The 15080-nt window shown below is 43.2% G+C and overlaps 1 protein-coding gene across 1 annotated transcript in view; it reads right to left on the reverse strand.

Annotated features, from left to right (window-relative positions):
* The window catches only part of XPNPEP3 (X-prolyl aminopeptidase 3), an 84927-nt gene that overhangs the window by 17473 nt on the left and 52374 nt on the right, over positions 1-15080 (reverse strand). The window contains exons 5-6 of the mRNA XM_008058130.2: positions 10611-10673; positions 9071-9184 (exon numbers count right to left, since the gene is read on the reverse strand). Of these exons, the coding sequence (XP_008056321.1) occupies positions 9071-9184; positions 10611-10673 (177 nt within the window). The remainder of the gene's footprint in view (positions 1-9070; positions 9185-10610; positions 10674-15080) is intronic.

The following is a 15080-nucleotide window of genomic DNA, read 5'->3' on the forward strand; positions in this document are numbered from 1 at the left end:
AATCCACTCACCTCAGCCTCCCAAAGTGCTGGGATTACAGGCTGAGCCACAGAGCCCGGTTTAAAAGTATATTTGTACTTAGATGATAATAACACTCATAAATACCAAAGAAAAAGAGATCTTAAAAGCAGCCAAAGCAAAAAGAGATTTCCCATAAGAAATTATATTAGTGGTGGTTTTTATTAAAAATCAATAATACTGCTGTGCTCAGTGGCTCAGCCTGTAATCCCGCACCTTTAGGAGGCTGAGGTGAGTGGATTGCCTGAGCCCGTGGGTTCGAGACCCGCCTGGGCAGCGAGACCTCATCTCTACAATAAATAAAAAAATCGGCCGGGCATGGTAGCGCATGCCTGTAATTCTGGCTACTTGGAAGGCTGAGGGGAAGGATCGCCGGAGCCCAGCGGGTCGAGGCTGTGGTGGCCGGGAGCGGCCACTGCACTCCAGTCTGGGCGACAGAGTGAGACTCCGACTCAAAAAAAAAAAAATCAGTAACACTAAAAGTTAGAAGACAGGAGAATAACATACCTAAATTGATGAATGAAAATAACTGTCAACCTAGGATGGTGTTCTTGGCACAGTCATCTTTCAAGAATGAAGATGAAATAAAAAATACTTTTATCTAAATGAAAATGGAAGAGGTTTATCAGCAACAGACCTTCATCTAAAGCAGAGGTCCCAACCTCGGGGCCACAGACCTGGTACTGATAATGGTTCCTGTTAGGAACTAGGCCACCAAGCAGGAAGTGAGTGGCAGATGAGTGAGTAAAGGTCCATCTATATTTACAGTCACCCCCCATCACTTGCATTACCACCTGAGCTCTGTCTTCTGTCAGATCAGCAGCAGCATTATATTCTCATAGGAGTGTGAACCCTGTTGTGAACTGCACATGTGAGGGATCTAGGTTGCAAGCTCCTTAATGAGAATTTAATGCCTGATGATCTGAGGTGGAGCTGAGGCAGTAATGCTAGTGCTGGGGAGCGGCTGTAAACACAGATTAACATTAGCAGTGAGGTTTGACTGCAGAGACCATAATAAATCAATTGCTTACAGACTCATATTAAAACCCTGTTAGCCGGGCATGGTGGCTCACACCTGTAATTTCAGCAGTTTGGGAGGCCGAGGCGAGAGGACTGCCTGGGCTCAGGGGTTTGAGACCAGCCTGAGCAACATGGGAAGACCTCATCTCTACAATAAATCAAAAAATTAGCTGGGTGTGGTGGCACACGCCTATAGTTCCAGCAACTTGGAAGGCTGAGGCGGAAGGATCACCTGAGCCCAGCAGGTCGAGGCTGCAGTAGCCATGAGTGCACCACTGCCCTTCAGCCTGAGTGACCGAGTGAGACTCCAACTAAAAAACAACAACAAAAAAAACCCCTGTCAGTGAATGGCAAGTGAGTCTGAGTTGATGTACTTCAATTATACAGCTGCATCTGGTGGCATGCTTTAAGCCAGAATCCAACCATCTGCACATGGCCAGCCCATTAGTTTATTTACAATTTCCATCTGTAACTCTTTCCTGCACTGTGCACTTGTCTCAGTCAGTTTTGGTTAGCTCACAAGCTAACCCACCAAAATGAGTAAAATACAAACATCACTGGAGAGTTTCTTTGAAAAGGAGGAAAGACTCAATGACGAGACAGCAGAAGACTCTAAGATTGCCAACAAGAAGAAAGCTGCATTTAAAAGAAAATACCAAGAGTCCTACTTAAATAACGGGTTCAGTTGCAATAGGTGATTCACATCCTCCAAGCCTGCTTTGTATAATATGTGGCGACTGGCTCCAACCAAGCCATACAACCTTCAAAATTGCATTGCCACATGGAGACCGGGCACCCTTCATTAAAAGACAAGGCTTTGGAGTTTTGCAAAAGGAAAAAAAACTGTGAACATGAAGAACAGAAGCAATTACTGAAGGCTATCACTTCATCAAATGCATCTGCACTGAGAGCACCATTTTTTTTTCTTCTGAGTTGGAGTCTCACTCTGTTGCCCAGGCTGGAGTGCAGTGGCACACTCACAACTACTGCAACCTCGACCTGCTGGGTTCAGGAGATCCTTCCACTTCAACCTTTCAAGTAGCTAGAACTACAGGTTCATGTCATCATGCCCGGCTAATTTTTTGAATGATTGTAGAGACAAAGTCTTGTCATATTGCCCAGGCTAGTCTTGAACCCCAGGGCTCAGGCAATCCTCTCACCTTGGCCTTTCAAAGTTCTGTAATTACAGGTGTGAGTCGCTGCACTTGGCTGAAATCATCTTTTTTTTTGAGTTGGAGTCTCACTCCATCACCTAGGCTGGAGTGCAGTGACACACTCATGACCACCCCAGGATCAACCTGCTGGGCTCTGGCAGTCCTTCCACCTCAGCCCTCCAAGTAGTTGGAACTACAGGCATACACTACCACGCCTGGCTAATTTTTGATTTATTGTAGAGACAAGGTATCTCCAAGTTGCCCGGGCTGGTCTCAAACCCATGGGCTCAGGCAATCCACTTGCCTTGGCCTCCCAAAGTGCTGGAATTATAGGCCGAGCCACCGAGCCCGGCCTCTGAGATCATCATTCTTAGTGACTAATTGCATTACTGAAGCTAAGAAGCCCTTTACTGTTGGTGAAGAGTTGATACTGCCTGCTGCTAAGGACATCTGTTGTAAACTTTTAGGAGAGGCTGCAGTTCAAAAGATGGCATGTGCTTCTCTTTTGGCTAACACCATAACTAGATGACATGATGAAACAGCAGAGGATACTGAGGCACAATTGTTAGAGTCACCTTGGTACACAATCCAGGTTGATGAGTTTACCGATGTTGACAACAAGGTCAACAATGCTTATTTTTGTGTGACATACTTTTCAGGAGGATGTGCATGAGAGTATGTTATGCGCACTTTTGTTGCCAACCAATACCACAGCTGCAGAAATGTTAAAGTCTTTCAATGATTATATATCAGAAAAACTGAATTGGTCATTTTGTGTCGGTATATGCACAGATGGAGTGGCTGCCATAACTGGACAGCTTTCTGGTTTCACTACTAGGGCGAGGTCACTTCTGAATGTGAGTCTACACACTGTTCATCCGTAGAGAAATGCTAGCTAGCCAAAAAATGTCACCTGAACTTAACAATGTTTTGCAGAAAGTGATTAAAATTATCAACCATATTAAAGTATATGTCCTTAACTCATGTCTGTTGGTGCAGCTCTGTGAGGAGATGGATGCAGAGCACTCATCCTCTCTTATACACAGAAGTGAGATGGCTTTCTAAAGGTAGATCACTGGCCAGAGTTGAGTTATGAGAGCTGCTCAGAGATTTCTTTTAGAAAAACAGTCACCACTCACTGGCAGCACATTTTAGTGACTATAGAATGGGTCACAAAATTTGCTTACTTGTGTGATATATTCAACCTGCTCAACAAACTCAATCTGTCATTTCAGGGGAGAAAGACAGCTGTGTTCAAATTGGCAGATAAAGTGGTCACATTCAAAGCCAAACTGTAATTAAGGGGGCAATAAGTTAACATTGGGATTTTTGACATGTTTCAAACATTAGCAGAGATTTTGAAAGACACCGAACCAGGACCATCTTTCCCCTAACTGATGCATGAATCACCTATCTCAGATTTCAAGAGTTTGAGCATTACTTCCCAACCACAAAAGATCCCCAAACTGGGAAGAAGCGGATCTGCGACCCATTTGTGAATAAACCAGGTGAAATGGTTGTGCTAGAAGAGGATCAACTGCTTGAGATCGCAAATGATGGTGGCCTGAAAAATATGTTTGAGACAAGTTTAAATTTCCATAAGTTCTGGAGTCAAGGTGGAAAATCCTGAGATTGCCACAAAAGCACTGAAAAGCCTGCTTCCATCTCCAACATCCTAACTTTGTGAAGCAGGGTTTTCTGCAGTGACAGCAACCAAAACAAGATTATGGAGTAGACTGGATATAAGCAACATACTTCGGGTGTCACTATCTCCCATCACCCCCAGATGGGACCAGATAATTGCAGGAAAACAAGCTCAGGGCTCCCCCTGATTCTGCATTATGGTGAATTATATAATTATTTCTTATATATTACAATGTAATAATAATAGAAATAATAATAAAAAAGTATGTCTGCACAATAAATGTAATGCACCTGAATCATCCTGAAACCATCCCCCTGGCCCCAATCTGTGGAAAAATAATTTTCCACAAAATCAGTTCCTGATACCAAAAAGGTTGAGGACTGCTAATCTAAAGCATATTCTTCATGTAGAAGGTGATTCCAGAATGGCCATCTAAGACATGAGAAGAAATGGTGAACATGCAGGTAAATCTAAATAAACTCTGTCAGGTAGACATGGAGTGGCATCCCTACACCAACACCATGCACAAAAGGGTCTTCTGAATACTGAATGAGCCCACTTACCAGTAGGGATGTGGACTTGGAACCCAAGAGATGAGTTCCACACATAAGCCCATGAACTGTGGGTGTAGAACTGTGGGGGGATGGAGGGATCTGAATAAACCCTGTGTGTCACAACAAAATAAATAAACTGTCAGAGGGATTCTGCTTGGAACTATTTCTGAGAGCTGGATAAGGTGGTAGTTTAGAGGCAGAAAACAAGACAGACTGCTGTCTCTGACTAGATTTCTGCCAGATGCGTAATACCTAGTCCACAATAGAGTCTTTCCAGATGCTCCAATAGCATCTTGCTTTTCTCAGGGCTTTTTGATGACATCGTTCACTGATTTCCCCAGAAGGGGCCCTTGTAAACTCTTAGGTAACCAATGCTACACTATGACCTAGAAGTTCTCAACTTATTTTCTCTTGGGTCATTTCACTTATCAGTGGTAACACTTCTTTCTCCCTCTAAACCTAAATGGTCTTATTCTCCAGTTTTCCAAGAATGAACAATATATTGATTAAGAATAGACACTGGTGCCAGGCTCGGTGGTTCAGCTGTAATCCCAGCACTTTGGGAGGCCAAGGTGAGTGGACTGCCTGAGCCCGCAGGTTCGAGACCAGCCTGAGCAACATGGTGAGACTTCGTCTCTACAATAAATAAAAAATTAGCTGGACATGGTAGCGTGCACCTGTAGTTCCAGCTACTTGGAAGGCTGAGGTGGAAAGAATCACCAGTGCACAGTAGGTCGATGCTGGGGTGGCCATGAGCGTGCCACTGTACTCCAGCCTGGGCAATGGAGTGAGACTCCAACTCAAAAAAAAAAAAAAAAAAAAGAATAGACACTGATAGTAAAGCAAAAATAAATAAAGCAAAGAAGATGAGGCTGGGTGCTGTGGCTCAAATCTACAATCCCAGCTCTTTGGGAGGCTGAAGAGATAGGATTGCCTGAGCCCAGGAGTTCAAGACCAGCCTGAACAAGTTGGCGAGACCTCATCTCGACAATAAATTAAAAAATACTAGCCAGGCATGGTGGTGCATGCCTGTAGTTCCAACTACTAGGAAGCCTGAGGCGGTAGGATCTCCTGGGCCCAGCAGGTCAAGGTTGTGGTAGCTGTGATGGTGCCACTGAGTCAAAATGAGAGTTACCTCTGGGGAATATGATAGGAAGGGAAATGTGCTTGGGTTCACCTAGAGACCTTTTAAAGTACTAGTTAGTAATAATGTTCTTATCCCTGATGAGATACATAGGTATTCATTTTTTAAATAGTACATTATAGTCATTGTTTCTAATATATTTTAATATTTTATTTCACAAATTAAAAACGAACTTGTGGAATTTAGCAAAAGTAAGAAATGCATCCTTAAATACCTATATTAGGCTGTGCGCAGTGGCTCACTTCTATAATCCTAGCACTTTGAGAGGCCAAGGTAGGAGGACTACTTGACCCCAGGAGTTCGAGACTAGCCAGGAGAACATAGAGAGAACTTGTATCTGCAAAAAAATCAAAAAATTAGCTGGGTGTGGTGGTGTGCACCTGCATTCCCAGCTTCTCGGGAAGTTGAGGTGGAAGGATCACCTGAGCCCAGAGGTCAAAGCTCCAGTGAGTCTTGACAGTGTCACTGACTCCAGCCTGGGTGACAAAGTGAGACCCTAACTAAAAAAAAAGAAAAGAGTTATATTATAAAGAAGGATGAACATTAATGAGTTTAGTATTCAATTTAACAAGCTAGAAAAAAGCACAACAGAATAAACACACAGAATAGAAGGGTAAAATTAATAAAGTTAAGGGTACAATGCAATGAAATAGAAAACAAATACAAAATAGCATTAATGTATATCTGTGGGTGCAGGGAGGAAAAGAAAAAAGTAGCATTAATGAAATGAAAAGGACTGGGTACAGGGGCTCACATCTGAAAACCCAGCACTTTGGGAAGCTGAGGCAGGGGGATCACTTGAGCCAAGGAGTCTGAGATCAGCCTAGGCAACACAGCGAGATCTCATCTTTACCAAAAATGAAAAAATTAGCCAGATGTGGTGGCATGCGCCTGTAGTCCCAGTTACTCAGCGGGGCTGAGGCAGAAGGACTGCCTGAATCCAGGAGGTTGAGGTTGTAGTGAACCATGCTAATACCACCTCACTCTAGCCTGGGTGACAGAATGAGACTCCAACTCAAAAAAAAAAAAAGGAAAAAGAAAAAATTAGCCAGGTATGGTGGCTCCCACCTATAATTCCAGCACTTTGGGAGGTGGAGGACTGCCTGTGTCCCAGGCTGGAGTGCAGTGGCATACTCATAGCCACCGCAACCTCGACCTGCTAGGCTCAGGCGATCCTTTCACCTCAGCCTTCCAAGTAGCTGGAACTACAGGCCTGTACCATCATGCCCGGCTAATTTTTTTATTTATTTTAGAGACGAGGTCTTGCCAAGTTGTCCAGGTTGGTCTTGAACTCCTTTACTCAGGCAATCCTCTCAACGCTACCTCTAAAAGTGCTGAGACTAGGTGTGAGCCACCATGCCCAGCATAATTACTTATTAATCTATAAATATAAACCTTTATATAATTATAAACCTTTATATTTAAGCACTTTTGCAGTAGAAAAGTTATATTCATTTTACAATAAAAAATGCAGGAAGAAAGGAAGAGAAAGAAAGAAAGGAAGGAAGGGAGAGAGAAAGATAGAAAAAAGAGCCTCAGTATATGAAAGATATTGAATCAGTAGTTAAAAAGTCTATAAAGAAAAATATCAGGCCCAAAGCTACCAAAATTTCAAGAAACATTAATTCAAATCAGGCAACATTAAAAAAGAGACTATTCATTTTTGTAAAGTTAGTTTGACCTTGATATAAAAACCAGAAAGTAGCATAAGAAAGAGAAGTTATAGGCCTAACTCATGAACACTGATCAGAATATTTTAAAGTATTAGTAAGTTGAAACTAATAGTGCTAAAGATGAGAAAAAATACACAATTTGATCAGTAATTAAGACTAGAAAAAGTACACAATCTGATTAGTAATTAAGGCAATAAAAATTAAGACTAAAATGAGATACTATTTTATTTATTTATTTTTTGAGTTGGAGTCTCACTCTGTCGCCCAGACTGGAGTGCAGTGGCCATTCTCGGCCACCACAGTCTTGACCTGCTGGGCTCCGGCAATCCTTCCACCTCAGCCTTCCAAGTAGCTGGAACTACAGGTGCATGCTACCGTGCCCGGCTGATTTTTTGATTTTTTGTAGAGTTGAGGTCTCGCCAAGTTGCCCAGGTGGGTCTCGAACCTGCGGGCTCAGGCAATCCACTCACCTCAGCCTCCCAAGGCGTGGGATTACAGGCTGAGCCACCGAGCCCGGCTGAGATACTATTTTATACCAACTAAAATGGCCAGGAATTAAAGAAGTCTGATCACAAGGATTTGTTGTTTCTACTCCCCAAATATGCTTGGCCCACTGTTGTTGCCATAAGTCCTTAGGGAAGGAGTGTTACAAAATGAAATGAACAGCCAGGTATGGTGGCTCATGCCTGTAATCCCAGCACTTTGGGAGGCTGAGGCAAGATAATTGCCTGAGCCCAGGGGTTCGAGACTAGCCTGGGCAACTTGGCAAGACCTCATCTCTACAATAAATCAAAAAATTAGCAGAGTGTGGTGGCACATGTCTGTGGTTCCAGTTACTTGGAAGGCTGAGGCAGAAGGATCACCTGAGCCCAGCAGATTGAGGTTGCAGTGGCCGTGAGTGTGCCAGTTAGTGCACTCCAGCCTAGGTGACAGTGAAACTCCACCTCAAAAAAAAAGAGAAATGAACAGAGGTTTTAGAGTAGAATACTTGGTTCTGGACTAACAAATTGCTTAATTTTTAAAAGTTTATTTTGGCCAGGTGTGGTGGCTCACGTCTATAACCCCAGCACTTTGGGAGAATGAGTGAGGATTGCCTGAGCCCACAAGTTCGAGACCAGCCTGGGCAACTTGGCAAGACCTCAACTCTACAATAAATAAAAAAATCAGCCGGGCGTGGTGGTATGTGCCTGTAGTTCCAGCTACTTGGAAGGCTGAGACAGAAGGATCATCTGAGTCCAGCAGGTCAAGGCTGTGGTGGCAGTGAGCGGCCACTGTACTCCAGTCTGGGCAACAGAATGAAACTTCAACTCAAAAAAATAAAAAGTTTATTTCCCCCCCACCAAACAGGCACGTTTATAATTGCTCTTGGCCAGGCGCAGTGGATCACACCTATAATTCTAGCACTTTGGGAGGCTGAGGTGAGAGGACTGCCTGAGCCCACGGGTTCGAGACCAGCCTGGGCAATTTGGTGAGGACTCATCTCCACAATAAATTTTTAAAAATTAGCCAGGTGTGGTGGCGCATGCCTGTAAGTCCCAGCTACTTGGAAGGCTGAGACAGAGAGATTGCCTAAGCCCAGCAGGTCGAGGCTGCGGTGGCTCTGAACGTGTCACTGCCCTCCAGCCTAGGCAATAGAGTGAAACTCCAACTCAAAAAAAAAAAAAAAATTGTTCTTATATAATAGGGCTAATGTGAACCTAAAATGAGATAATGTCTGTAAAACCATTTTATAAACAATAAAGTGCCTTTTAAATGGCAGTTAATTTGTGAAAGCTGAAAGTTAGGGAACCATGAGGTTAAGTGGGTTTTCTACTAGGGTTATCGCGATCTAGTGGGAGCAGCAATAAGGGCATTTCATGTACCTTGATGAGTTGATTATTCTTCACATAGTGCAAAGTGTTTGACCGATTACCACCAGCAACCACGGGTGGGTAGGCTAAGATGTCTGCACCACGAGCCCGACATTCAAATTCAAACTGAAAAACAACAGCAAGGTATGACTCAAATAATTTTATCACTGCCCCAGCTCAGTCTCTCTTTAGCAGCCCGTACTTCCATACCAGTACATATCTTAATTCATTACCGGAAAACTATTCATCATATCTAACCACACTTTTTAAGCTGTAATTCCACTCCATTAATTTTATTCTCATCCCATGTACTATAATCTATGCTATGTAGACTTTTATTCCTCCACATCCTTTTATTCAACCCTATTATTAAATCTGTTCTTTTCTCCTTCAGTGTTCTCTGAATTTTCTATGCTTTTTCAAATTATGTCCAAAAGACATAGAAAACCTATGATGAAGGTTGATTCCAGAGATACAATTATGTAAGGTTTCTATTTGTTTATTTATTTATTTTTTGAGTCAGAGTCTCACCCTATCACTCAGGCTGGAGTGTAGTGGCATACTCACAGCCACAGCCTCGACCTGCTGGGCTCAAGCAATTCTTCTGCCTCAGGTTTCCAAGTAGCTGGAACCACAGGCATGCACTACCACGCCCAGCTAATTTTTTGATTTATTGTAGAGACAAGGTCTCACCAAGTTGCCCAGGCTGGTCTCAAACTCCTGGACTCAAGCAATCCTCTTGCCTCCGCCTTCCAAAGTGCTAGAATTATAGGCATGAGCCACTGCACGCGGCTAGCTGTAAAATGTTAATTTCCAACTTTCAAATAGCTACTAACCTAAATGCTCTGGAAAAATGAAAAAGTATGCTAGAAAAATTGTCAATCCTACTAACACTATGTTCTAGGATGGAGCTGAAGGCTGGCAAGTATATGCCACTATCTACAGCACCACCTCAGCCTCTTCTTTACGTTTACTCAAAAAGTATTATTCCTCTCAGTTGGGTGTAGTGGCTCATGCCTGTAATCCCAGCACTTTGGAAGGCTGAGGCAGGAGGACTGCTTGAGACCAGTAAGTTGAGACCAGCCTGGGCAACCTAGCAAGACCTTGTCTCTACACAAAATTTTTAAAAATTACCTGGCATGGTGGTGTACCCATAGTCCCACCTATTCAGGAGGCTGAAGTGGAAGGATCACCCGAGCTCAAGAGGTCTAGGATGCAGTAAGCTGTGATCATGCCACTGTACTCCAGCCAGGATGACAGAGTGAGACTACCACTCAAAAAAACAAACAAAAAAACCCCCAGTATTACCTTCTCATCTCGCATTTCTAAGTCTTCCCTTGTTTATCTGTTCTACTTTGCAATCTTCTTCCTTTAGTTATAAACTTGCATGTTATAGACTCATCTAATACATTACCAGTGACATTTGTGAACCAAATCCTCTCCAATGATATGCTGATCATTACTATCAACACTGACTGTATGCCACCTGCAAATCAATAAATTTACTTGACATTCACTTCTATCAAGGCCTTTCCAACCATCTCAAGCTCACCTTAGCATAAAGAAAGGCTTCCTCCACAGGGGTTTTACTGGCCAACATGGTCTCTATGAAAGCCTGCAAAAGAGAAAGGAGGACAGAGAGAACACAGTCTCATTGCTTACTCAAACATTCTAAATACCGGAGCTGAAATAAAAAGCTTCTTTCCCAACTTGGCAAGACCTCATTTCTACAATAAATCAAAAAAATTAGCCGGGCATGGTAGCGTGTGCCTGTAGTTCCAGCTACTCGGAAGGCTGAGGCGGAAGGATCGCTGGAGCCCAGCAGGTTGAGACTGCAGTGGCCGGGAGCGGCCACTGCACTCCAGTCTGGGCGGCAGAGTGAGACTCCAACTCAAAAAAAAAAAAAAATCTTCTTTCTCCATAATTTTGTCAACCTGAAGTTGTGACTCATTGAGTATAATAATATAGACTTCTGAAGGGAATAAATATTGGTGACAAAAAATACTTATGATAGATTTAGTGAAAGGGCACCCAACTTCTCCACTCTGAATATACACTGAATGCTAGAATAAGCAACATGAAATCTGCTATGATTTAAATATGTCCCCTTCAAAATTCATGTTGAAATTTAGTCCTCCTTCAGGTTGTAAGGGGTTTTTTTTGACTTGGAGTCTCATTCTGTTTCCCAGGCTGAAGTGCAGTAGCATGCTTATGGCCACCACAGCCTTGACCTGCTGGGCTCAGGCGATCCTTCCGCCTCAGCCTCCCAAGTAACTGGAACTATAGGTACACGCCACCATGTCCAGCTAAGTTTTTGATTTGTTGTAGAGATGAGGTCTCACCAAGTTGCCCAGGCTGGTCTCAAACTCCTGGACTTAGGCAATACTCTCCCCTCAGCCTCCCAAAGCGCTGGGATTACAGGCTTGAGCCACCAAGCCCAACCTCAGATAATCTATTTTGGTCACCATTGTATCCTTAGAACCTAGAGCAGTGCCTGGTACTTAGTAAGTACTCAATAAATGAATGCTTTCTGGATAAATCAGCAATTAAAATCAGTTAAAGGACATAAACACATACACAAATGTTGAAAAATAACTAGTTAGCACTACATTTTTAGCATGAAACCTTAAAAAAACCGGGGGCGGGGGGGAAATGTGGTAGTACTAGTAAGTTAATTTGCCCAAAAAAGGGATTTGTTTTTTATTAATTTTCTTTCAAACATTTACTTTTATGTCGTACAGAACTGTTGAAGTCATGGCTCTGTTTTTTAATTTTTAGAGACAAGAAATTACTGTGTAGACAAGGCTGGAGTGCAACGGTTATTCACAGATGCAGTCATGGTGCTCTACAGCCTCAAACTCATGGGCTCCAGCCATCATCCCTCCTCAGCCTCTTGTGTATGCCACTATGTCCAGCCAGTCATGGCTCTTTTACACTGTTATATAGACTAAACAGGATTAAAAAAATTTCCTCTTGTTTCCTAGGTTCTCAAATGCCCAATCTTGCTTTACTTCTTTTTGTAATGAATGTACCTCCTATGAGTCAATTTCTTCACAGGTGATACCAGTTATACATGGTACATGGTTCAAATGCCATCTATCCTATGTGTTTGATATTATTCTAGTAAAGCTCAAAGGCTTTATGACTGGTACTTCTTCTGAAGGTTGTCTTGTCGCAGGGTAACCCATACTCTCAACTAACATATGATGCTCTTATTTCAGTAGGTGCTATTTGAATGCTTGCATTTTGATTCTTAAAAAATTTTAAATGGGTTTTCTCTGCATTTTACTCTCATCTCATAATCAGAACACATCACCAATCAACTCTGTACAGTTTCTGGAGAAGGGAGAGTGGGGAGAGAAATAATTTCAGGAACAATTTCTTTCTTTCTTTTTTTTTTTTTGAGTTGGAGTCTCACTTTGTTGCCCAGGCTGGAGTGCAGTGGCACACTCACGGCCACTGCAGCCTCCATCTGCTGGACTCAGGTGATCCTTTCGCCTCAGCCTTCCCAAGTAGCTGGAACTGCAGGCACCCTACACCATGCCCAGCTAATTTTTTGATTTATTGGAGAGACGAGTTGTCACCAAGTTGTCCAGGCTGGTCTCAAACCCCTGGGCTCAGGCAATTCTCTCACCTCAGTCTCCCAAAGTGCTGGGATTACAGGCTTGAGCCACCGTGCTCAGCCAGGAACAATTTCAACAAAGGTTGTATATATGTGTTACAAGAGCAGAAAGACTATGCCAATGGAAAGGAGGAGAAGGACACTCCAGACAGAAGGATGGTATGAGACTATGGCCCATCCCAGAGTTCAGTGTGGCTAGAATGTTAAATACATGTGGAAGAGTAAGAAGAGAGAAAGCTGGAAAGGTAGGCAGCAGGGGCCAGATCATAAAAAAAAAAAACCCTCGCGTGAGCATTTTGAAATTTAAACCTAGAAACAACAAGAAGCTACCAAAGAATTCTGAGTAGAAAAGGGGCAGTTTTGCCACTGCCTTGCTGAGCTATGGCCAGGCCATGTTTTCTTAAGCTTTGGCCTCCTCCCCTCCTTTGGAGAGGTGAATCCCCTCTTTCTTTTTCTCTCTCTACAATTTGCTTTCTAATATTAAAAAAAAAGAAAAGAAAAGGGGGCATCAGAGCTATAAGAATTGCTGCAGGCTAGGGTAGAAACAGACTGAGGTCATACAGGAAGCAAGGAGACAAGTAAAAGGGATGTGTGCAAGGTACTTTCATTATTTCATTTTATCTTCTCACAACTCTATACAGTGGGCAATATTATCCTCCAGATGGCTGTGAAATCTAGAGCTCAGTAAGGTTTATTAGTACAATGGCCAAAGTGATACAGCTTTCATTTAAACCCAAGTCTGTCTATGTGTTTTCCACTACGCTCTTCTGCACTCCTAGTAGTGTACTTGGGGATTCGGTAGAGCACAAGTTTAGGTAACTAAGGGAAACTCAGGTAGAGATGTCCAGGAGGCAGGATAAACGTTCAGGATAGGAGAAAGTTTCCTTCCAACACCCCTACTTTTCCTTCTGCTCTCTACCAACTCTTTGTCTATGATGTCACTTAACTCTAATGGAATGTCCCTTTTTATTTTAAGTCATATCAGAGTGCAACAAAATCAAATTGATCAGCATCATATCAGCACAAATTATGTTTGACTTGCTCCTGAAAGAAAGGAACCTTTGGTTTAGAATAAACAAGAGAAGTATAGCACGATTATTAGCACGATTATTCCTTTTTTTTTATTTTATGAGTTGGAGTCTCAGGCAGGAGAGCTGTGGCATGCTTACCGCAGCCTCAACCTGCTGGGCTCAGGCAATCCTTCCACCTCAGTCTTCCAAGAAGTTGGAACTATAGGCACTCATCACCATACCTGGCTAATTTTTACATTTATTGTAGAGACGAGGTCTTGCCAGGTTGTCCAGGCTGGTCTCAAACCCATGGGCTCAGGCAATCCTCTGACCTAGGATTCCCAAAGTGCTAGGATTATAGGCATGAGACACGTGCCCGGCCTGATTATTCTTTTTTTGAGTTTAAGTCTCACTCTGTTGCCCAGACAGGAGTGCAGTGGCCACTCCCAGCCACCGCAGCCTCGACCTGCTGGGGCTCCAGCGATCCTTCCGCCTCAGCCTTCCGAGTAGCCAGAATTACAGGCATGCGCTACCACGCCCAGCTGATTTTTTGATTTATTATAGAGATGAGGTCTTACTGCCCAGGCGGGTCTCGAACCTGCGGGCTCAGGCAATCCACTCGCCTCAGCCTCCCAAAGGCGCGGGATTACAGGCTGAGCCACCGAGCCCGGCTTCTGATTATTCTTAAGAAAATTATTTTGCCCAGAGATACAGAAACATTTTAGACCAGAATTGGGAAGCTTAGGATTGATATTTGCAGCTAGAAGTTATTTATTAATAAAAATAAGGCCAAACTCCATCTCTCTGCCTGAGTTGGTAGATAAAGGGAAAGCCACAAATTTCATACTTCTAAATTTTAGTATAACACTTAAAACAGTCTCTTATAATAATAGTGTGGGCTGGGCGTGGTGGCTCATGCCTATAATCTTAGCACTTTGGGAGGCTGGGGTGAGCCCAAGGGTTCAAGACCACCCTGGACAACTTGGTGAGACCTCATCTCTACAAGAAATCAAGAAAAATTAGCTGGGTGTGGTGGTGCATGCTTGTAGTTACAGCTACTTGGAAGGCTGAGGCAGAAGGATCACCTGAGCCCAGGTCGAGGCTGCGGTGGCTGTGAGCGTGCCACTGCACTCCAGCCTGGACAACAGAATGGGACTCTGACTCAAAAAATAATAACAGTCATAGTGTAGACAGTAAGAGAAGTATGGGTCAGAATACTACTAAGTAGATTTATAACTGCTTTTACACCTTATCCAAAGACATTGATAATTAGAAAGATGTCAATACAGAGGGAACCCTTACTCAAAGATTTGATTTTAGCTTCCTTATTTTAAAAATCAAGCCGGGCTCGGTGGCTCAGCCTGTAATCCCGCGCCTTTGGGAGGCTGAG

This window comes from Carlito syrichta, unplaced genomic scaffold (assembly GCF_000164805.1).
Source record: "Carlito syrichta isolate Samal-C Ts95f unplaced genomic scaffold, Tarsius_syrichta-2.0.1 Scaffold303220, whole genome shotgun sequence".
NCBI classification, from domain to species: domain Eukaryota; kingdom Metazoa; phylum Chordata; class Mammalia; order Primates; family Tarsiidae; genus Carlito; species Carlito syrichta.